Source organism: Callionymus lyra, chromosome 5 (genome assembly GCF_982586985.1).
Source record: "Callionymus lyra chromosome 5, fCalLyr1.hap1.1, whole genome shotgun sequence".
Taxonomy (NCBI): Eukaryota; Metazoa; Chordata; class Actinopteri; order Syngnathiformes; family Callionymidae; genus Callionymus; species Callionymus lyra.
Genome location: NC_141822.1, coordinates 31,046,787 through 31,071,161, shown reverse-complemented (window position 1 = coordinate 31,071,161; position 24,375 = coordinate 31,046,787). Strand labels below are relative to the sequence as shown.

General features: G+C 39.8%; 1 protein-coding gene across 2 annotated transcripts in view; it reads right to left on the bottom strand.

Moving 5' to 3' along the window:
* Positions 1-11,240: 11,240 nt before the first annotated feature.
* Positions 11,241-24,375, bottom strand: part of cwc27 (CWC27 spliceosome associated cyclophilin) — a 32,379-nt gene continuing 19,244 nt past the window's right edge. The window contains exons 11-15 of one of the 2 annotated variants that reach the window (XM_087791949.1): positions 23,815-23,918; positions 15,994-16,100; positions 15,809-15,930; positions 11,507-11,665; positions 11,241-11,410 (exon numbers count right to left, since the gene is read on the bottom strand). In XM_087791949.1, the coding sequence (XP_087648075.1) occupies positions 11,389-11,410; positions 11,507-11,665; positions 15,809-15,930; positions 15,994-16,100; positions 23,815-23,918 (514 nt within the window). In that variant the 3' untranslated portion in view covers positions 11,241-11,388. Of the gene's footprint in view, positions 11,666-15,808; positions 15,931-15,993; positions 16,101-23,814; positions 23,919-24,375 lie in introns of both variants that reach the window. The other variant, XM_087791950.1, reaches the window with a different exon arrangement.

Below are 24,375 nucleotides of genomic sequence, written 5' to 3'. Positions count from 1 at the left end.
GCATCGATTCGTATATTTTATATTCAGTATTACTAATTTTTCTATGGTAAATTATATGCTAATTTATTGTCTTGTCTCACTTGTACGTTTATTTCACTGCATGCAACTGAACTATAGCGTAGTGAAGCAAATGCAGTGATACGAAACTTCACCAACTTTTTTAGAATACAATAAAGAAGACGAGCAGCTTTAAAAAAAAAAAAGAGTCCTTTCTTTCTTTTTACCTGATAATTAACCACTTCCTGTTCTGTGTCGAGGAGGAAGTGAAACCTGGTCATTTGAAAGTCTCTTCGTGCCGCATGACTCAATATGATACTCTTTACGATTTGGAGTTAAAGGACTCAATCAGACGTGTGCGATTCAGAAACAAATCCTTGCAGATTTTACATAAGTTAATCGTAAACTTTCTCAAGTTCGCAATAAGGCATATTTGTTATAATGAGTCCGACTCACTTCCTGTCCATCAACTCCACTTATTAAAAGTTGTGGGATTTAGTTTTTCTGCAAGTAAGTTTCTGGTCTGTGTTTTTCAAATGTGTGTGATTCAGATGAATGTGACTCACTTAGATATTTGACAGTTACCTTTGTCCTCTTTTTGGGATCAATACTCTACTACTGTTGTGTGAGCCCTCTGGTGGTCTGTGATGAAAATACCAGATTAAAACTACGGCAAAGAATATATGATTCGTCGCGCAAGTCAGTGGAATTTGTGACTCAAGGGTTAAGAGCCAAAGCATGTATACACTTCCTAACACTCCACTCCTGGACACAGTGGTTAAGAAGCTGATGGCGCCTCACCAGGACGTCCATTACGACCACTTAGACGTCTATTCGTTGCCGCCTGGTTTAGTGTGACCGGTTCTGTGGAAGTGTTTGTTCTCGGTTAAGTAACCTTGAGACACGCTGTGTACCTCTGACCGGCTCACACTCAGTCAGTGTTCTGAGGAACCTGGAGCCAGTCTGTTCCCACAGCACCAGTATATGCTGTCCTGATACCTCAGTCCAGCTGCCAGAGACTCTGTGCTTAAGGAACAACTTGTTGATGAAAAATTCAAATCTTCAGAAAAGCTTGTGTTATTATGTTTGTGTAAATGTGCACTTTAGAGTTCTTATGTGCGTTTTAGTGATTCCATGACAGGAACTCGCTTTATATCTCACAAAAACTCCACTCGGTTCACGTACCACGATTCAAACATGAGCATTTCAGTGCCTCCACTGGTCCGACACACTTCTTGTCCAACGACGCAACAAACCCCTCGCATACAAATCCATAAATCACTTCCAGTTTCGTGACTTCAATGACAAGGACTAGCATGATTCGTTTTAGCAGTTTGATAACTTAAAAACTCACGCTACTCACAGCAACTCACTTGAACATTCAAGATGAAAATATCTTGACGCACTAATGGCTACACTTGAGAAAGGCAATACAGTTCTGAAATTGACAAAATCAACACAACTTTGTTGACTGTTAGAAGTTGGTCAAGCTATACTTTTTAAACACTGAAGTCAGACTGACACGTCGCCTGATGGCGAGTTCTGGTCAAACAACTAGAAACTCCTTGAAAAGTCAGTAACACTGGACGACTCCAAAAAACATGTTTTTTTCAACCCCAGACAAAGTCAATTCGCACACAAGCCAAGTCATGGAAAACCCTGCAGACTTGTCTCAATCTCGCCTGCAGTTGATACAGAACTCTGCAGCGAGAATTCTGACCCGCTCAAGTAGAAGAACTCACATTTCTCCGATCCTTAAAACTCTTCACTGGCTTCCAGTTTCTTTCAGGATCAACTTTAAAATTCTTACTTTCAGAGATATTCATGGTCAGGCTCCTCCTTACATCACTGATCTGATCCAGCCTTACACCCCAGCTCGGGCTCTGAGGCCCACTGTTCAGGACCAGAGGAGAGAAATCTTTCCAGGCTGTTGCCGCTAAGCTTTGGAACGATCTTCCTCTCCCTCTGTGTTTGATGGAGTCTACTGACTCCTTTAAGAAACATCTTAAGACGTTTTTATTTGTTCAGGCTTTTCCTCGATTTTCTGGAACTCCTGTTGTGTTATCAGTTTTATCCTGATCTTTAAAGTATATACTTTATTAAATATTGTTTTGATTGTTTAAGCGCTTCGTGACCCTGTCACATGACATGATGTGTCAATTCACTAGAGACCGGATGAGCTACTGGACCTGAACACACTCGTGCAGGTCTAGTCTTGGAGGCCTCTGGCTCGTCTAGGGAAGGTAGACAAATCTGGTGGTCGTAACGTTGAAGACGGATCATGTGACTGAAAGGCTCTCCTGGCCTCTGCATCTCGGCAGGAGTGTCGTATGTGAAAGTCATCTTGAATTTAAAAGTCTCCGAAAAAAAAAGTCAGCAACAGTCGCTGCCAGCGGTGAGCCTGAAACCCGAGATAGCGTCCGTGTTAGTCTTGGCACGGGCGCCCAGGAGCCTCCGCTGAAGACAGTAGCTGTGTACTCGAGCCGACGGTGAGGTGTGAGGATCAGCCCGCTGACAGATCTCCACGAGAGCCCGCCGACGTTCCTCAAAGGCAGCCGCCGATTCCCCCGTGAGAGCTTCAAGTGCCTCGGACCCTTGAGCAGGACGGAGAGACTCTAGATGGTGTGACGGGAGACGTCGCACGCCGGTTTTTCGCGACTCTGACAGGCAGGAATGTTGGGAAGGTCACGGCTCCGGCACCTGCTATCTACCCGGGTCTGTGTGGGCTTGTTGTTCCCACAGCTGAGAACCCCGGGACCTCCTGGAGTTCCCTCCGCACCACCCTGACCTGAAGAGCAGTTCAGGCCTCTTTGCAGGAACACTCAAAAATAGCTATTGACACCTTGACTGAGAGTCCGAAAAGGCACGTGAGTCCGAGCGAGTCAAACTCTTTGACTGTTCCTCCAGAAACAGGTGGTCCTGGCAGCTCAGTGATGAAGGGTCGCCCAGAGGTATCTCTAGTCACGTCCAGCTTTTGGTGTCAAGAGAGGGGTCGATGAGTTCTCACCGTTCTTCTAAATCTCCATCATTTATCTCTCAGAACATTCCTGCCCAATATGAAAGTCCATCCACCAGCACATGTCTTTTTCAGAGTAGTGTCCATCATCGACTTCAATGAGAGAGTGTTAGCATCATTGTTAGCGTTAGCATCCTTCTCCTGGCACAAAATGGAGCCTCTCACTGGGGTTGCCAACCGTCCGTTGAAACACGGTCCCGTGTTACCATGAGAGTCAAATAGTCAATGTAAAATGTCAATGGAATTAATGAAAAACAGTACCTTTTAAATGAAAAGTTACGGTAATGTTCTTGGACCTCTCCTGCTCTGTGACCAATGAGCTGACGAGTCATACACAGGTATCACCAGTATCCTCTCATCTCATTGGTCGAGGTACTGTTTCCTGCCAAAGTCGATAGCGGCACAACAAAGCAACATTGGACGACAGGCAGAAGTAAGACTCAGCATCTCCACTTCCACTGGGTTTGTGGAGAGGATTCTCTCGTTCATGAAGAGTAAGTGGACAGATGTGCAGGATAAATGTTCCACTGAAATGATTAAAGTTGAGCTCATTGTGAGCCTCAACTATGACTTGTCCTGCTCAGAGATTTACTCTGTAGCTCGAAGACAAAGACTCCTCACAGCAGTAAGATCCCAGAGGAAATATAGATGGAAAAAATAGGTTGTGTCCACATAAAATGGCTTTGAGCTCTTTATAAGTAACAGGATTAATGTTCTGCCTATTATTAATTGTTTTATATTTATTTATACAGTTAAGCAGAAAAGGTTTCTGTTTGAGAGTTGTTTTTTTTATACCTTAAGTTTATTTTTTATTAAGTAAGTAAGTAATTTGTATTTATATAGCGCTTTTTCCAGTCCAGGGTCTCAAAGTGCTTAAACAATCAAAACAATACTCAATAAAATATATACTTTAAAGGTCAAGATAATACTGAGAACAACACAGGAGTTCCAGAAAATCAAGGAAAAGCCTGCACAGATAAGAATGTCTTAAGATGTTTCTTGAAGGAGTCAGTAGATCCATCAAACACAGAAAGAGAGGAAGATCGTTCCAAAGCTTAGGAGCAACAGCCTGGAAGGATTTCTCTCCTCTGGTCCTGAACCATTAAAGTACATTTTTGGATAATAACTTGTTTTTCATGTGTTTATCATTCAAAAATAGGCATCTAATTCAACTGTGGTTTAAATAGTAAAAAAAAATTGTTTCACTAACAAAAAAAGAGGTAAAAAAAAATCACGACCAGTAAGGTTGAAGGCCATCAGGTCGGCCGATCCCGCCGATGAGGTGTCCCTTATTTATGATTTTTTCAGGGAGTTGGCAACCCTACCTCTCACGGTAGCAAACAGAAATGTTAGCATGCCAAAGCTAACCTTCCCGATAGAGCTCATCCCATCTTCTTGAGATATTACAAACAACTTTAAAGGATTTAAAGCAATAATTCCATAAGTTCTATCCAATCATCAGATAATAAGGTAGCTAATGCTAGCATGTTTGGTTTCCTTCTCTGCACTCACATGTTTTAGTATCACTTCTTTTCAGATACACAAAACCAATTAGTTTTGTTTTCCTTTACTTATTTCGGAATAATTCACTAGATTATAATTTTTCCGCAACATGTTGACTTTATGACGCTACAGGACAAGATGCTTCAACACTAGCATTTTTCTCATAGCTAATGTGGCAACAATGCATATCTGAATTCATTTTGTTTTAGGCGTAGACAGTCATGTAAGAATTTGCTCATGAGACCGCTTTTTTGGAAAAAGATCTCCTTAAAAATTTTCAAAACTTTCTTTCATCCATCAGACAATAAACTTGTATTTGAGGCTCTTACATAAAAGTTTTTTGCGATTTGAAGGCGTTGAAATATTTCTATTTCACCACAAAACTTTTCAATGTGTTTTTTATTCTATTATAAAAAAGCTGATGAAGTTGTCTTCCCAGAGTTCTGTAGGAATGTGGATCCTTAACTATCTGGAGATATTCGGTTCATGGTCTCCTGTGATCTACGGACTCGAGATGGTCTTTACAACAACTGGACCAGATCACTTGTAGATGCTCCACAATATTTGCGAGAAGACGTTTGTGTTGCTCGGGTCAGGTTCTGCTTCAGCAGGTAGGCGGGTCACCTTTACGGGCCATCTCCCCCGTCCCATCCTGTCAGCAGGTAAGTGGATTAGATGTCTGAAGAATCAATAGCCAATCACTTAGGCCAGTGGAGGACAGCCAGCAGCTTCTGGAGAAGACTTTGTGTGTGTCATTGGTGCATCTCCCCGGCACACTTAAGGACGTCGTCTCCTAAGAACATTATTAAATCTACGAGGATGAATCATATGGCCTTCTGAGCACCGACCACTAATACATGACAGCCGGCTAATGAGAACGGATGATGATGGCGGCGAGGACGAAGCCTCCTGGAGGCTCAACATTGTCAGGCGGGTCACGTCTCGGCCCGGATGGGCTTCAAGGACGTCCGAGTGCAGGTTTGACAAGAGAAGAATTCAAATAGTTAATCATTCACATCCGACAACATGGGTTGGTGTGACTCGAGTCAGAATAATTTTCTATCAAACTGACTCAGTAAAATAGATGTTTTTTTCCTCTGAGGTAACAATAGCCTGTAACACTTCAACTCTAGAAGGCTCTATTCGGTTTGGTTCCTACATATTTTAGCCTCTGCTACAAAGGGGCTTAAAAAATACTTTTTTTTATAACTTTTGTTTTAAGAACAATTCCTCATGTCGAGGCTTCAATCCAAGATGGACGTTACAGACGAGCAGTACGGAGGTATTTGGATGTTTTTAAGTGTGTATTTTTGGATGTCATGATGTTTCATTTTAACAGTTTATTTGAAGTTAAACTGCTCTGTGATGCAAAAAAGGTTTGGGGTCAACTTCCATAAACTATCCTGCAGCGTCTCATTTGAATGTCTGCCTCCCGTCAAGAATGTTCATCTTGATTCTCGGTCTGTCTCACTTCCTGACTTCAGCTAATGATTGGCTCAGATAAACTTGGTGGTTTGCAGTGACATAACTTCTGGACATCGCTCAAGTAGATCTAAAAAAAATCTACTGGATGGTCTAAAGTTAGTGGAGAGTCAAAATGGTGGATCAGAGAGTCAGAATTGTAAAAATAATTGAAAAAAAACCCCAAAGTTTTGTCGACTCTGTCCATCAGATTCTTCCGTCAAGACTGCCAGTCCAGGGTCAAACTCTGAGGGTGGAAACAAAACCCAAACCCGATCATCTCAACACGTACCAAACAGAACAAACACCAAACCAAAACATGTCTGAACAAATCAGATGCTGTGAGTCATTTCTTTCTCACGCTTGTGTGATTCTTTCATCCTGATGTTTGGGGGTCCAGTCACAGCAGCAGTGAGAATGCAGGTCAAAGGTCACCCATCAGGTGAAACTCTGTAGATGAACACGGCCTCAATACGTCGCTCAGGCGACACAGTAGGAGCATCAGCATCTCCCAAAATTCCAAATTACTGAGGGTTTGACCCGGTTGTCCGGGTTTTTAGCCACATGTCCTTCAAATGCTTCAGAATCAGATGGTGATAGCGTGAGAAAAAAAAACAAAAACGACTGGACCACTGATGCACAGAACTGTTTGACAGAGGATCTACAAAAGACCTTAGTAGATATATTTTTCTGGTGACCAAACCAGTGTTCGTGAGAGGAGAATCAGTAGCATGTACAAATAAATGAAAAAAAAAGTTTGACCGTAAAACACCATCAAAGAAACACAAAAAAAACTGTAGCTCAGATCAAACATAAAAATGTTTTCATTCAAATATTAAAGGATCACAGAGTTTCATAACAGAAGTGGAAATCTTTAATTAAAAAACAAGACAAACAAAAGTGGATAAAAAAAGAAATGAAGGTCAAGTTAAAAAAAAGGCTTTTTTTAAAAAATAAAATAATATAACATCTTATAAAAAGGAAAGAAGAGAAAATTAAAAACAGATACATTTAAAAAAATACTAAAAAGTGTCTCGGGCAAAAAAAAAAAATTGTTAAAGGAAATAAAAGTAAAAGTAAAATTATAGTTATAAAAAAAAGTTAAGTTAGTTATCAAGACAGTAGCAAAAAAAATGTAAATTCACAATCATTGATTGAACCTTATCTCCAAAACTTGTTTGTATCATTAAAGGTTTGATTAAAATGTTGTTTTTTAATCACTTATTTTCACCCCAGAAGCCGAGTTCAAGTTAAACAAACTCTGGAATGAATGAGTCAGCAGACACTTGATTCTGCTGAGTCATGAAGCGATGGCCGGAGGTTTGCGAGACACATTTCAGGTCCATTGTCTTGTTTGTTTGTCTGCGGTCTCATTTATTGTTGACGCTGGTTTCACATTCAGCAGGAATAGTTCTCATTCCTGATCGGCACAATCGCTGCGGTGTACGACGCGCTGCAGGAAGGACTTGTTGGACCTCATGTTTGGCAACTGGGAAGGAAAAGAATATGTTTTTGTGGAGGTCCGGAGGCCTCCGGGGAAGGAAGTGTTGTTTTTCAGGGGGCTGGCGAGCACTGCTCCGCGTCCTAAACTGGGAGTCCAACGCCAGACCAGGACTCGTGTTTGGTCACAAGAAGTTGGGTTTGGAAAGTTTGCCTTGAAATATTTCGGCCAGAAAAGCTGAAGGGAAATTAGATTTCAAAATATAAATAGTGACTTAAGAGGGCAAATCGTGGTTTTGAAGCTCAGACTGGTCCAGGATTTGTCATTTTCAGGTGGACAATTGTCAATAAAGTTTTGACGTGCTCTAATCAGCTGTCTGGCTCCAACCCTGATCGCCACTTTAAAGCAACAACTTAAATATAGATATTTTGATGGAAAAATCAGTGAAGGACATTCAGTAGCTCCACCAATCTGGGGTAAAGAGTACGAACTACAGCCACAAATTTAGTTTTTAAAACTTTGTTGGTCGTCTGAGATATAATCTATTTTAGAAAAATAAAAAAATAGAAATCATTCAAGCCACATTTGACATTTTCCCGCGACAACAGATGAAATCCCTCTGATGTCCTTTCTATAAAGGATGCACTCGTCTGATGGCCGAGCAGACGCAGGAAGACACCTGCACCGTAGTAACTGACCTCAGCTGCGTCCAGGGAATTCTACAGACAACCGTTAAATGCGATAATCCGACACGTTTGTGCGAAACCACTTCTCTTTGATGTCATGAATCGTCTCTCCTTTTTCTACGCTTGGTCGTTCACGGCCGTGTTAGGGGGGTGAGGAGGGTGAGGAGGGTGAGGAGGGTCAGGAGGGGAAGGACCTCTTCAGGCTGAGGCCCAGAGGTCAGGCAGGTGGTCCAGCACAACACGAGCTAACTCACCAGCACTGAAGGTCAACCTTAGGTTCAGCATCTGAGAATCCTGGAAGTTCAGGGAGAAAAACCTCATGTCGAGTCAACTTCAATGAGGAAATATTCAGATGGACCTGAAGTTCTGCTCACACTAGGAGCTCTTGTTGATTTAGTTTCACCATTTATAGCTACTATTCAAGTTTAGGAATAAACCAGAGATTTTATTTTAACCTTTATTTAAAAAAACGTTACTCTTGTATCATAGTTTATTTTTTAAAAATGTAGCCGTTTCAAATCTTATACTTTTACATTATATATGTCCTTAAATCTGAATTATTTATTATTTTTGCTAAATATCTATTTAAAATAATATATAATTATTAAATTAAGAAAAATTTTGTTTTTTTTCCTCTTTGCCTTAATCACTGTGAAACCTGAGCTGTGTCTCAAATCGCATACTAGCGTACTCAAAGTTAGTATTTTTAGTGCGTTAGTGCGTCTCATTTCTTAGTATGCAAAATTTTGTGCTCCATGCACACTAAATTGGCGTACTAACAACAAAACTGAGTATGGTTCGATGGACACTATCTACCCTAAACGGCTGCCATCTTAGTGACGTTTTAAACGGAAGTTACGTCATATATATATGCATATACTTACATATTACAGGTGCATTTTCAGCAGCAGTAGGAGGATGACACGTCTTCAGTGCTGATACCAGCTTAACTAACTCACGAATATTTCGAATCTCATGTTTTTTCTTTATTTCTTTTTCCAAAGTTGCAAAACGTGCTGCCAGCAGGTGGCGATAGTGTTCAAACAGTTGGTTGAAACATCGTTAAATAGAAGTAGAAGAAGAAGCTGTCATGTGATCTCCGGTTAGTGCGTAGCGGCAGTGTTTGATTTGAGACATACTATCTGTGGAGAATTTGCGTACTAGTTAGTACGTACACTTAACTGATGCATACTAACTTCTAGTATACTAAGAGTAGTATGCGATTTGAGACACAGCACTGGGCTTTGATGGATTAACAACAACTTCACTGTAAACTGCTGCCCAAACGTGTCAGATCTTCGCTCCCATATTGTAGTTCAACAGTTAGTAATAATAGTAAGTAAGTAAGTCATTTGTATTTATATAGCACTTTTCCAGACCGAAGTCAGTAGATCCATCAAACACAGAGAGAGATGAAGATCGTTCCAAAGCTTAGGAGCAACAGCCTGGAAGGATTTCTCTCCTCTGGTCCTGAACCGTGTGCGAGGAACCATCAGTAAATTCTGATCCACAGACCTCAAAGCCCGAGCTGGGGTGTAAGGCTGGATCAGATCAGTGATATAAGGAGGACCATGAATAGCTCTGAACGTAAGAACCAACACTGACTTAACCGGGGGCTGGATGTGAACACGCGTCAAGAGAGTCATCAACAGCAGTTGGTTGGTGAGAAGTGTTGGACCAGGAGTCCTGACCCGGGTCTCCAGAGTGGATCTGAACCTGCTCTGGACCCCGGAGCTCTTACAGGCAGTTAACTCTCCAGATCACCTGTTTCAGATTTGCAGCCGCTCGGGCCTCATAATGTAACATTAACTCTCTTTCCTGTTCCATATGAAAAGTTGAGCATAATCCCAGAAGTGCAGTAAAAATAGTGCTCCCGCCCCGGAGCGGCTCCCGGTCACACGCACACACTCACACACACACACGGTGGCAGATCGTTTTCCACCACAGTGAGGTAAAGTCTTTGGTTTAAACGGTTTCTCTTTACAAGCTGCGACTGCTCGGGAGGCGACCCGCAGGAAGACGTGCTGCTCTGGTTTTCACCTCAGTGGCCGGTGACGTCATCCTCGCTGCTGCTTTTACCAGCTCTGACTTCAGAGTCCTCTCCTGCCCTGGCTAGCTGGGTGACGTGGCATTCCGGTCAGGGAGTAGAAAATCGATATATGATTCCAGAGATGAGAGACGGATCCGGAGGAGGAAATGTTTCAGTTTAAAGTTGATGATTTAAATGTTTTAACTTGTTCATGAATTACTTGATATTTATGAATTTTATTCAAATGTATTTATGTATCGAAACATTTAAAATCTATTTATTACCAAATACTTTTCTTATTCAGTCTTTATTCTGTATTTTCAGATTTCATTATTTTACTTTTTCACAAATTAGTTTTTCTTTTTGGTTAAATGAAAAATAACCAATGCATCTTAATCGTAGTAGGACTCTTTATTATTATTATTATTATTACTACTTATATCAGTGATGAAATGGCTAATTAAGAATTTAAAACAGAAACAAAAATTGGATTAATAAATGTAAAAATCAGAAAATTTAAAAAATGTTTCAATATGAATTAAATTAATTAAAATGTTTAATTAAAAAAAGTGACTTCATAAAAATGAAGTGACTTCATTTTCTTTGTATAAAAAGAAAGTATAAATATATATACACATACATTAATATATATATATATATATATATACATACATTTTACTTATATATATATACATATACACATTAATATATATACACACATTTTAATTCAATTATATATATATATTTACATATAATTTAATTAAAATTAATGTTCAGATAGTTATAATATTTCTTTACTTTCTTTCCAACATCTGTATTTCTCCTCTCAGGGATCCAAACCCTCCACTTCCTTCCAGAGTCACGGCTGCAGGTGGGAGGACCAGCTGCTCACAAAAATGATCAATTATTTTCAGGTGTTTTGGTACAAACCTGGAAGCGAGCGGCCATCTTGGTTTCTCAGCGGGTTCCCAGCCACACCAGCGTGGGGTCAGACCCGTGAGATGGAATGAATATGAAGCGATGGAAGCGCTCAGATGAAACGTCATCTCTCCACGCTGGTGCTAAGCAGGGCGAGGAATGGCTGAAGCAAAGACGACAGACGTCGGTGGGGGGGGAGGATTTATTGGAGGCCGACTGAAGCTCCAGACAAGTTGGACAGAAGAGAAGCTGACGGAATCAAACGATGATAACTCTCCGGGCTGCAGATGTTCCCACTGAAGGAGACTTTCCAGCCGATTACAGGGACGTCAGGCTCTCAATCACAATCCAGATGTTCCCTGCAGCAGGTTTGAAGTGGTGGAGAAGCGACAGGCAGGATGCTCAATGACCATTTCATCTTCACATGGACGTGACCTCTGACCCGGCGACCTTACCTCTTAGCCTTCTTCTCCTTCAAGAGCTTCTTGCTCTCCTCTCTGCGCCTCTTGTTGACGGGGTTCCGAGGGTCGTAGATCTCGAAGGTGTCCTCGTCCTGCATGTTGGCATCCTTGACTTTTCTGCTTTGCTCATCAAACTGCAGCACGTGAGCCATCCTAAATCAGACAGAGGGTTCAAAGGGCGCAAGAGGAGGAGGCGGTAAATCAGCGCCGAGAGCAGAACTTGCTCACTTTGATTCTTATCAAAGGCACCACTGGATGTGTGTTTGTTGTCTGCGGCAGCCATTACTAGTCATGTGACTTGAGCTGCTGGAGATCACAGCTTTAGCTTCACTGCCAGTGTGTGACTGGATTGTGTTGTTACCATGAGTCATATTTGCTAAATTAAATCAAAATGTTTGGTACAAATAATATTCTTATTGTATGCTCATTCTGGTTCGTTTAGTTATTCATTATTTTATAACTATCTTGTATTAATATTTGTTAAATACATAATTACTCAACTAGAGTTGTTGTTTTTTTAACTTCAATCTTCAAATATAAATCATCTTGTTTATTGTTTATACTAAATGAACAAGAGCCGAATCTTGTTCATTTAGTTGCAACAAATACAAACTCATTTTGTTGGTATATCAGTGGTTGTTGCTTCTATCTGTAAGTTTATTTACTGTGGTAGTTTATTGAGCGTCGCTTCAGATGTTGATGTTTTCAATTGATCTATGATTCACCAACTGTTGCCAAGAGTAATTTTGTTGTCGTTTGTGTACATTATTTAGTTACTTCATCAAAAGCTTCCGTTGTTTTCTAACAGCAATATATTTGCTATTGTCATTGACTTGTGTTTCTACAGATGTCCGTCCATCCATCCATCCATCCATCCATTATTGTTTGTTATTGATTGTATATTTTTACGTTTTTATCGTTGTTCTTTATCATATTGTTGCAACTGTAGTTTCTGCTAGTAGTTTTACATTGTTTAGCATTTTTGTAACTATTATGGATAATGTTATTGTGTTTATTACATTGTGGAACTGTGATTGTGTTTGTGTTCCAGGTTTTGTAGTGCGTGTTTTGTAGTTATTAATTTTGTTGAAATTGTAGGTAAAGACGTTAGGAAGGATGTTTTTGTCGTTTGTGTAAATGATTTCTTCTTTATTGAATTTTTTTTCTTGTTTTTTTTTATGAGGTTTTTCTTATGCTTGTGGTTGTTTGTGTTGCTGGAAGATATTTTCACCATCTTCTTCAAGATCCTTTTTTAATGTCAGTCACGTCAACACACAGACTTTGACTGCTCAGCTTTGTTGATATTCACCACAGACTTGTTTTTTTCTCTGGTCAATAAAGTTTATCTTATCTTGAGTCTGCGGCAGATCTCTGGTTCAGAGCCACGCTGGAGAAGCTGCTTCAGGTCAAGTTACATCTTTTACTACTTTTACTGTCCAGGACCAACAGAGGAGCCTGTTCAGTCTGAGATGATCGTCACAGATCAGCTGCTGCATCAAAATATTGACTGAAACTAAACCCACCAATGGGATTTCAAGATAATTGTAAAACATAGATTATTTCTAGATGAATATTTTACTTTGTAATTAAATACTTTAATTTTAATGGAACTTTTTTAATGAGTTGTTTTTCATTATGTATTTAACTACCATAATTGTCCTTGCTTTGTAAATCTATAAATCAATTCAAAAATAAACTAAACATTTTGCAAAATGATTCCCATTATTTAAATTGTAATGATCAAATCATTAAAAAATGATTAATTTTTTCAAATTAACGCATTATTATTGCAAATTACTCATAACAAAATATTTCCTAACTAACTAACTAAGAAACAATAGTTGTTATTAAAAGATATAAAAAAGATAAATAAATAACAATAAAATAGACATGTAACTAAAACAAACAATTCAATCATCTTAAAGGAAATATTTGAAGCCATATCTACTAATTTACTAAAATAAGTGAAATTTACTATTTATTTAAATATGTGAGAAATAAAACAACGCTAATAATTGACTGTATTTAGAGGAAAGGTCTGCTCCGTGCGTCACGTGTGCGTCTGCTTTACAGCTTCCCCAGCGTTCACCTGAAAGCGGCAGGAGTTGCGACAGCTCATCTAAACGTCCTGGCTAGACTCTGGCAGACCCCCGAGACTCCTGCTGCGTCAGCGTCCCGCCTCTGATAATTTGTCTAGCAGTCGCGGCGTTGACAGCCTCATCGGGCCGACCCGACCCGAGACTCCCCATCTCAGTGTCGCGGGAAGAACCTCGGTCACGGTGACGTGACGCCCTTTCGTCTTCTATAATGAGGTGAAGGAATTAAAGCGACGCTGCTGAATGTGTGGGGGAGCAGGGGGCGGCGTGTGTGGGGGGCTACAGTAGGAGTAGACGCAGACACAGATGGAATAGTTTACCTCCTCTGGCCCAGACTTGACTTCTAATGTCTGACCTGTCGTAACCCACTTTCTGTTGCAAGAGTGGCACTGGCTTCCCGTCGCTGTTTTTCCAGCGCCGCTGCCTCTCCCTACCTGGCGGGGGAGGCGCGCTGAAGTGTCTGACTCCTCTCCCAAATTCATTAGGGGCCCCCACACGCTGACGGCTGCACTTCAAGGGGGCTTCGGGAGACTAATAGCAAGTGCAGATTTTGTTATTCCAAATCTCTGGAGCGCAGACACTTTGCACAGACACATGGTTTTTATCTTAAGCCGCTGTCCCCCCGTGTAGCGACGAAAAATTGAATACAGGAGGAAAACACTTGGGCTGATTTTATGAAGACCGAGCTGGTGAAGATGCTCACCATGTGACCTTTCACCTATATTTATCCGAGGTCGAGATCCTCTAGAGTAAAAGTCACTTTTAAAAAGTTTTCAAAACTGAAACTCTGGTGATTGCTCCTGATGATAAGATTCCAGGGTTGAGTCAGTACTTGGGTGACTTAGGTCAGTCTGTCAAACTGAGCCTGAGAAACCTGGGTGTTGTATTTGATAAAGACATGTCTCTAGTTCAACACTGCAGAAAACTGACCAGAAACTGTTTCCTTCAACTGAGAAAAATCTCTAAACTTAGGAAAATGTTGTCACAACATGATCTGGAGCTTGTAATCCATGCGTTTGTTTCTTCTCGTCTGGACTATTGTAACAGTTTGTTTTCATGTCTTAACAAGAAGCAGCTGTCTCGTCTGCAGTTGATTCAGAACTCTGCAGCGAGAATTCTGACCCGCTCAAGTAGGAGAACTCACATTTCTCCAATCCTTAAAACTCTTCACTGGCTTCCAGTTTCTTTCAGGATCAACTTTAAAATTCTGGTTCTTACTTTCAGAGCTATTCATGGTCAGGCTTACATCACTGATCTGATCCAGCCTTACACCCCAGCTCGGTCTCTGAGGTCTGTGGATCAGAATCTACTTATGGTTCCACGCACACGGCTCAGGACCAGAGGAGAGAAATCTTTTCAGGCTGTTGCTCCTAAGCTATGGAACAATCTTCCTCTCTCTTTGCACTTGATGGAGTCTACTGACTCCTTTAAGAAACATCTTAAGACATTTCTATTTGTTCAGGCTTTTCCTTGAATTTCTCGAACTCCTGTGTTGTTCTCGGTGTTGTCTTGATCTTTGAAGTATGTACTGTTTTGAGTATTGTTTTGATTGTTAAAGCGCTTTGTGACCCTGGTCTCGAAAAGCGCTATATAAATAAATATTACTTACTTTTACGGCCGGTTTAAGTCCTACATTTATTTTGAAAATGTGAAACATTCTAATCATTCACTGAGATATGTGTGACTCCCTAACCGCACCAGTCAACTCAACTGATGGTAAACTCTTGTGCATTAGAGGGAGATTCGGCAAGTATTATTTAATTATATTTAGAAATGAATGTTCATTAGTTTAAAGCAGTGGTGCTAATAAATCTCCACATTTTATACAGTGGCTGTTGTGAGTGGCCATCGTGCGAAAATAAAAAAGCAAGGGGCATAATAAAATGAAGTGATTAAATCAAGCTTACTTTTTGAAATGATTATTATTACAATTTTATTGTGTTTGATATAACTTCTAAAATGTTATGTAAAAATATTTTTATACTCTTTTTGAGGGTCAATAAATACTCACAAAAATGTCAAAAGTTCCAAAACAAAAACCCTTATAGTCATATTTAGATACTATTATTGAATAATATAAATAAATACAAAGCAAAATCTTTTTTTTTTTTCTTTTCCCAGGTCTGGTGTTAAGGAAAATTAAATCTGTTTTGGTCTCTGCTCTGGAGCAGTAATCAGAACTAGTCTTCAGGACACTGACCAGCCTTTGTCGTCGTCCTCTCCCAGCTCCTCCTCCTCCTCCTCCTGCTGCTGCTGCCCCTCTGGATGCTCGGAGATGGCTGTGGTCAGTTTGGTCTTGAAGCGATTGAGGAGAACCATGGTCTGTGTGCGAGAGCCTGCATTATACCTCCAGTCCTCAAAAAACGGAGACAGAGATGTTTGTACCTGCTCTTCTCTGATGGAGCCCTTCCTCAGCTTCTTCTTCTTCATCTCATCGTACTTCTTTCTTTCCTCCAGGTACTCGGCCACTGCTTCGCTCGTCGGCTTCTTCTCTGTTGGCGAGAACAACATTTTTTGGAAAAGGCACAAGCTATACATGTCCTCATCTGTTGCTAGGTTTTTTCAGGGACTCCTATAACCAAGACACAGACATCATCCTTTATTTAGTTTCATTGATGAGGAGAAAATCAATAAGAGAACTGATGATTGAGCAGCATCCATCCACTTTCTTCTGCCTTTCCAAGAGCTCAGACTCTCTAGCTGTCCTGTTCTGAACACTAAATAGAAATGCGGCACTTTTGTTTTTGTACTCACTTTTCATGAGTTGAACTCAATGACCTGAAATTTTTTTTTTTTTTTAAAGACCTTTTTGTCTAAATATGCTAAAATTAAACGTCTTGATTTGTGTTAGTGAGAATTTCTCTTTTGCTGAGAGAATCAATTCCACCTCTAAGGTGTGTCATATCAAGATGCTGCTTGGCATTAGCATCAACATTGGGCTGGCCACAATAAATGTTCAGATCACACAATACAATGCTGCCAGAGCGGTTTCCCTTGAATACAACCTTAATTTCTCTACTATAAGCCACCTTCAAAGGCATTTCAGAGAACAGTAACCAGCCCAGGACCTCCACATCCATCATATAGACCTCTGTGGTTGTCTGAGACCAGCCATCCCGACAACTGTTACAAGAATCTGTTTGCATAACCAGAGCATTTCAGAACAAACTCTCATAAAAAGTCTAAGAGAAGCTCAAAATGATGTCCTCATTAGAGTCTCAAACTCAACGTGTCTGGCATGTTGGAGCAGTGTTGGTTTTGAGGTGTTGTGCATGTGAGCAGTTTGCTGGTGTCTATGCATGTTATGAACAACACGATTCTTCTATTGATGGCCTTTTGAATGCACGAATGTTAAAAGCATGACTGCTGTCAACAATTTGTCAACAACTCTGAGTATTTCCGTGATCCATACAAATGTGGAACTTGTTATACAGTGAAATGAAAAATAATTCACAAATTCTTCAAAGATCCCAAAACATCGCAATCACATAATCCAGATCAACAACAAGATGGAGTGGAAACAGCCAGAAGACCAACACGAGCCTGTCAAGCAGGAAGCAACAGAAGATAACAATCCTGATGGAGCGTCAAGATTATGTCTTAACCTACTTTTCCTTCTCTTTAAAAACAAGGTGATGTTAAAGCAAACAACAGCCGTCTGGTTGTTTCTAAGAATCTCCCGATGAGAGCGCCTCCCTGCAGCGAGGCCGAGCTTCATAAGTTTGACGGATGACAAAGCTGACATGGTCTCGGAGTGAAGATGAAAGCGAGCAGGACAGTGTCAAGCTGTGCATTTTATGCAACACAACGATCAGACAATCATAGCGGTGACCCACTGAAGGCCACGAGCGGACATTTCTCTCATATGTGATTGACAGGTTCTATTTGGATTATCCAGACTGTCAGATCTTTTGTGGTCCGATGCCCTAACCTAGTAACCCCTCACTTCATCTCTCTCTCATTGACCTAAATTACTGCAGCTACGTTATGCAATTAATCGTCCGCAGGTAATCTGAACCAGAGGCAGCCCTGCTGAGTCGCAGCACTTCAGCGAGGGACCCCAGAAAACAGCTGTGCAGACCTACTGGACCTCGACATGTTGCGGTAGTTTGAGGACGAGCGTCTGGTTGGACTTGTTTTGTGGTAAACAAACCCAAAACAGCCTCCATTTGAAGCTTCAAAGGGACAAACACAAATTGCTCTAAGAACTTTTTAATAGTTTTAAAAATAAAACAAAGGGAATTGCAGCAATTGTTCAACCTCACACTTAAGAGGAACAATATGGACTTCAGAGCCATGTGGGATTTATTTATTTGCAGAAGAGGTACTTCCCTGTCCTCGACACTGCTGCCGATGCTAATAATCATTCCTCTGTGGCTCTGGACAGTCTTTGTTCACCGTCAATCCTAAACTGTGGTAGGTTCTACTTGAAAGACATCAGGACTGGCTCAGAGTCAGTTAAGAGTATACACGTTTACACATTCATTTTATTCTCTTTTTTTAATATTTCTTATGAGAATATATGACAATATTAAGATAATACAACACATCAACAAACTGTGTAGGTCTTTAAGGTTCTTTATTTCTACAGTTCAATGCCCTAATCGTAAAATTCTTGTGCTTTAGGAAGTAGGCCTGGACTTCTCTCTCTTACATTTTTCTTTTCTCCCAAGATTACATTAAGGGTAAACTGAACTTTAGGCTCTCCAATGTTGGAATCTCACCACAGTTTGCAGCATAATCGCTCTTTACATAGCAGCCACTCTTTCCAAAATGTTGCGACGATGTGGAAAAGTCCAGCTTCGATTCATTACTCGTTAGAGAATGAACCAATGAGCCACTTTCCCCGCGCATTGAGACGGAGCACTAAAAGATTTAATTGGATCACCGTAGCTCTCAATTAAAACCACTGCTTTGGTGTTTGAAGAATCTCTGGATTTAACTACTAAAATGTTCCGATTGCATCTTCCCAGATGTACAAAGGAACACCAAGCACTGTCCGATTAGCTTGAAATTAGAAAATGTTCATTCATGGTGTCAAGTTAGTGAAGCATGACTCTTCACAAATGTGTTGTGCGTCGGTTAGAAAGTAATACTTACGCTTCAGAGTTAATAGTGAATTCACATATACAAATACTGTTTTATTAAATGAATTCACAGAATGCACTTTATCAATTATTCCCTCCCGAATAATCCTATTCAGATTGATTATTTTCGTGGGTCCTCTGTTTGATTTCAATCAGTTTTATATTCTACATGGCAAAATAAATTATTTGTAACTGGTGAGCGTATGTTTCATTAAGGGGTTACTAGTGTGATTTTGGGGTTGGAGATAAAAAGCTTGGTTATTCAGGAGAGACACAAAGTGGTCCTATTTTTCCAAGAAATTCTCAAAACTCTACTTCAACTGCTGTCCCTGCAATTCAGACATCCACAAATATGATTATCACTCACACTCACAACCTATTTATAAAAAAAACTCAAACTTGACTGTGAGACAAACATTAAAAAAAGAAAAACCAACAACACCAAGATCAAATCCGACAACTAAATGAAGACTGATAACTATTTCAGGCACAAACTTGTTACCGTCTCTGCTTAGACACACATCAGTCTTCTGTGGATTAAGATGAGTAATTTCAGTTCATACTTAAAAACACTTGCAGTATTGACAAATGAAAGGAGCCTCACAAACACCCCCTGTTCGTTTCAATAAACAAACCTCAGTCAGGTCAACAACATAACGAGGCCAGAGAACCATTTTCCACCTCAGGTGACGGTGGAATCATTTCTCATCACCACGGTCACTTCATGTCCAGACTGTGAACCTGTGAGGTCACCGGGCGGCAGACTGTGAGACGCAGTGTTTCCCTCTGAGACAACACGTAATGTCACGCAATGAGGCCTCAGACGAGTGACCCCAGCAGCCTTGGTTCATCGGCGTACGGCTGAGTGTTCAAACCATCAACAGCAGCAAAGAGGTGACAGAAGCAGCAAACTATTGGATGTACATTTGATACCAACTTCAATTTCAAGTACGAGGAAGAAAATAAGAATTACTTCCGTCGCTGTAAGCGTCACACAACCAATGTCCAGAGCACATTTTGGGAGGTGGGCGGCAGAACGGTATTGCATAACACACCAGTCAAATCCCCTTTAATCAAGACCTCATTGGCAGTCTTAATATCCACATATTGGGTATTAAAACTCAATTTATAACAACCTTTATCACAAATATCACTCTTAAAATGACTTACAAAGTGTCATTGCATACTGACTACTGTCAGACTGAGCTTGTACCTTAATATTCTTTTATATTCAACAAATGTTGAATATAAGGTTTTTTTTAATTGAAAATCTATTAAGATACCGATACGTGAGCCGTGTCTCACCAAAAGGTTCATCCCTGACCTGGTAAAAGTTTGGCCCTTGGAATGCATTTACGCGGTCCTCATGTTATTGTGACACTATATAATGATGGAATACCAATTTCTGTATTTTTTTTGTACTTATTGCATATTAAGTCCCTTTTTTCTCAGCAGTGGTGGCCCTTCATAACAGTTCAATAAGCCATGGCCCAGTTAATTAGTTAATTACATTGACCATTCCTGTTTTACTTGCTCTAGCACAGGAGTGTCAAACTCAATTGAACAAGAGGTCAAAATATTAATCACAGTTTAAGTTACTGGTCAGACAAAATCTTGTGTTTATATTTGACGAGTGTCCAGAACGGCCACTCCTAACAGGAGATTAGTCGCCACACTACGTTCCAATTCTTGTAGATCTTAGCTCTTATTAAACACTAGCATTATCATGGGTTCCCATATCAATATTACATCTGTACTAATGATGAGGTTATATCTCGCAGATGTATGGAGCCAGATTTGGCCCCTCGGACCTTGAGAACCCTTACAAGTTCACATGAAGCAATCGCTGGAACTCCTGAACTAGCCTTTGAAACCCAAGCGTCCACTTCCCTGGTGTGGACTCTGAAGTCTGCGGAGATGCTCACAGGGTGCAGACCTTTTATTTTTTTGATTTATTGAGACCAACTAGGATCCTCCTCCATCAGTCTGTGACATGCTGGATGCTGACTGATGACGCCCCCCGGGGTCCCGCATGAGCAGCACACATCACCTCCTCCAGCTGTTGTCACTAACTACCGTCTTCTAGTTTGATGGCCTTTCTAGCTACATTCCTGGGCTCTCCTGTCACCTGCAACAAATCACGCCGCTGATGTTGTAGCAACCGTGGGCTGTTGTGGGCGACCAACGCCCCATCCACCAGATAAAAAGAATCCACGTCACCACTGTGTTAGGCGGATTGTTAAAGTGAATCCGGCGCCGGCCTGGACGCAGCCGATCGTCAATCACACGCACGTTTTTGTCAGTTCGTTCTTTAAGGCCAAAACTGGCCGTTTAGGATTATGCAACAGAAGCGTTGAACAAGAAGCTGAAGGTGAAGAAACAGCACAGGAAAAACACTTGTGTTGGACATGTTTGTTAAAACATAATGTAACCTTAATTTAAAAATATTTCTAAATAGGTGAGTTCATTTATATCATGGTCTCAATTTGAATTTGTTCGGAACGGTGCCGATGGAAAACGGTTGTCATTCCTTGATTTATTTTCACCCTTACATTGCAAGTCTCAACTGTTCCTGCGCCTTCCTTTCTTAACATGTGTTTCAGTGTCTTTACAATAGTTTGCATCCGATTTAAAAGCAGAGCATAACAGCTATAATAGCAACTCAATAATGTACAGTTATGTTTTGAGGGTCACAGTCTGGTGGTGTGACCAACATTATGTATAATCCTACAGTGCGTAACTTAAACTGAGGACTTGCCAACATGTAATTCTACCAATAGCCTTTTCTTTTATTGGTGGAAAAGCACTACACAAATATAAATTGCTTATTTACTTGTGTGGTGATCAGTCGTTTATGATCTTTGCACGAGGACATGGCAACAAGCTGTTTTAAGTAGAATAAAGGTAATAGAGCAAACACAGTTAACAAAAACTCACAAAAAAAATAAATATAAGCGGTGAAGAATTATAATTGGAATTTAGGACAATGCTTCACCTGACAAAAATATTCATTTTAATAAACTTAAATGATCCACATTCTTCCATTCCTGACTTTGTCAGTTTAAAATTTTGATCAAGTTTTATATTAGACCCTAAACATATTATTTTCGGTTATTTTAAGATATTTTCTTTCTTTTTTTTTAGATCTTTACATAATGAATCAAGCCAATAAAGTCTACTCATATTTTATTAAATAGAAATGACCAAACTAATTACAAAAGCAAAATTTGAATCTTCATGGTAACTTGATATTTAACTTTGATCATCCATCCCTTCATTAACCTCTGTCCAGAGGTCTCCTCCCAGTTGGATATGACAGAGTTTCAGCATAATACTGTGAATATATAATTCAGTAATATATATAGATATATCTATATCTATATATATTAGCTCTTCCCAGGAACGCTGCGCACGATTGTTCAGATGAAGTCTGCTATTGCGTTTCAGGCCATGACATTCAAATGAAAAACAACTTGTTTCCTCTAATCCCAGCGGAGAAGAAGCGGGGCAGTGAAGAGCTTCACATTGTCGTACCACGCAGCTTAAATCACCCCTTTTTCTCTCCCTCCTTTGACCTCTCACCCTTGGTCTTCACTCACATGCCTCTAGAGCTGTTTGAAACGGTTCACTTCTTACATGTGATGTCAGATTTGAGAGCTGTAACTTACAGTTGTTTTTTAGCCAGCAACATGGCTTCAACACATCCGTTAGTCCTTTAAGGTCGCAGAGTTCAAAACAAAGCCTTAGGCTTTCCAAAAAAAAGATTAACTGGAAAGTTTTTTTGTTAGTTTCAGATAATGATTATTCCAGTTCTTCAGGATGTAATGTGTACAGCCAAATCATTTTTAATTGAGTCACACATTCAACCTTTAAATGGCAATTTTCTAAACTTTATTTCAATTTGTAGTGGTCATCTTTTAACAAACAAACTTTTTTTGTAATAAAAGTATTATTACCGATTTTATTTTTATTTGTAATGGTAAATATAATTTTTATATAATTCATCCATTTTAGAATTAACTTTTTTTTAAACTTTGATTATAGTCTTTTTTTGTTTGTCTTGTTTATTTTATAATATTACATTTGTTGGATACCAATTTAATTACTTTTTTTCAACCAAAAATGTCATTAAAACTAAAAAAGAACTGTCACTTTCAATTTTTTTACATTCGTCTTTGCGGTAAAAGCTTTTTTTTTTTTTTCGACAGATACAATTATTTTTATTACCATTTTTTATTACGGGTTTTGTTGAAACAATACCTTTAACCCTTTCATTTGTCGCTTCCATGAGCCACATTATTAATTAATTAATTACATTTTTATATAGTCAATTACTTTTTTTTTATTCATCACATCATTCATTTTCAACAGTTATCGTATACTACTCCTTCCAACTTTTTCCCCTGTATGTTTTTCCATACCTCTTGTGATAAATTCTTCGTGTCATTATAAGACTTAATTCCATGGTACTGGAGTTACCAAATATGGATCAGGACATCCTTTATCATAGACTTCACTCCTAGTTCAAGCATGTGCAGATTTTTAAATAACTATTTCAATAACCTATTTTCTCTTTTCCAGTCGCTGGTTAAAAAAAGAAAAGAACAACACATTTTTTATGATATTGTCATTAGACTGTAGGTCCGTCTTAGTATTTTTAACTTCTTAAACACTGTTAACCCATCCAAACCAATAACGGAGGAGATAAAAAACAATAGTGATTATGGACATAAATCCAGGTCTACAAGTGATCTCCTGAGTTTGTTGCACAACAAATGACCCGACGATGACCTCTAACCTGAGGAACACGTGAGAAAAACCTATGAAAGGGCGGCTCTACACGACAGACTAAAAGCATAACTAAACACAGCAAGAGTTTGCTGCCCCTATTTCAACCGTGCAATTTTCTGCAAGCTACCACACAAAAATGCAGACCCTTCAGGGCGAGGACAGACGTCTGCAACTAATTGTCAAAATCAGAGGGTTGCCTGTGTTTATTAGAGGAGAATGTAGCACAGACCACCCTCAAAGCGACTGGAATATAAAGCGATTAAAAATCATCTATTATGAGCAATTATGAGCATAAATATGTGCGAGGGAGTCGAAGCTGCCCACATACCCTCCTTCTCTTCTTCGACGGCTGGTTTGGAGCTTTCTTCTTTCCTCTGCTTTATGGCCTGGAGTTCCTTCTTCAACTGCCGAGCCTCTTTCCGCAATTCATCACTGTGAAAGACGACGTAAAGTTAAAATATGAACTCAAAGCTGGTGGAGGGAATTCCACCTGCTGGAAGTATTAGAGGTCCAAGTGGCTGCAGCTGAGCTACAACACAGCTTCACATTGTGCTGCCAGGGCTGAGGAATATCTCGTGCTTTCTGTCAAGGACAGCCGCATCAAAAGCTGCTTCAAATGAAGGTTACAGACGATCTCTTTTTTTTGATGGGTTTATTTTATTTTTCTTATTAATTCATCTTCGACAATTCAACATTTTTCTTCGTTTTGATTTTGTCAGTGAAATACTTTCCTTTTTTTTTTCCTGCAGTCATCATGCTTTTTCTGCAGTCAAGTTTTCCATACCTTTATTTATAAATGTTATACCATTACCTTTGTGATGACCGAAGATACTAGTGACACAGAAACACTGCTTAAATTGCAGTTACTGCTTAACTGCTTAAAATATCA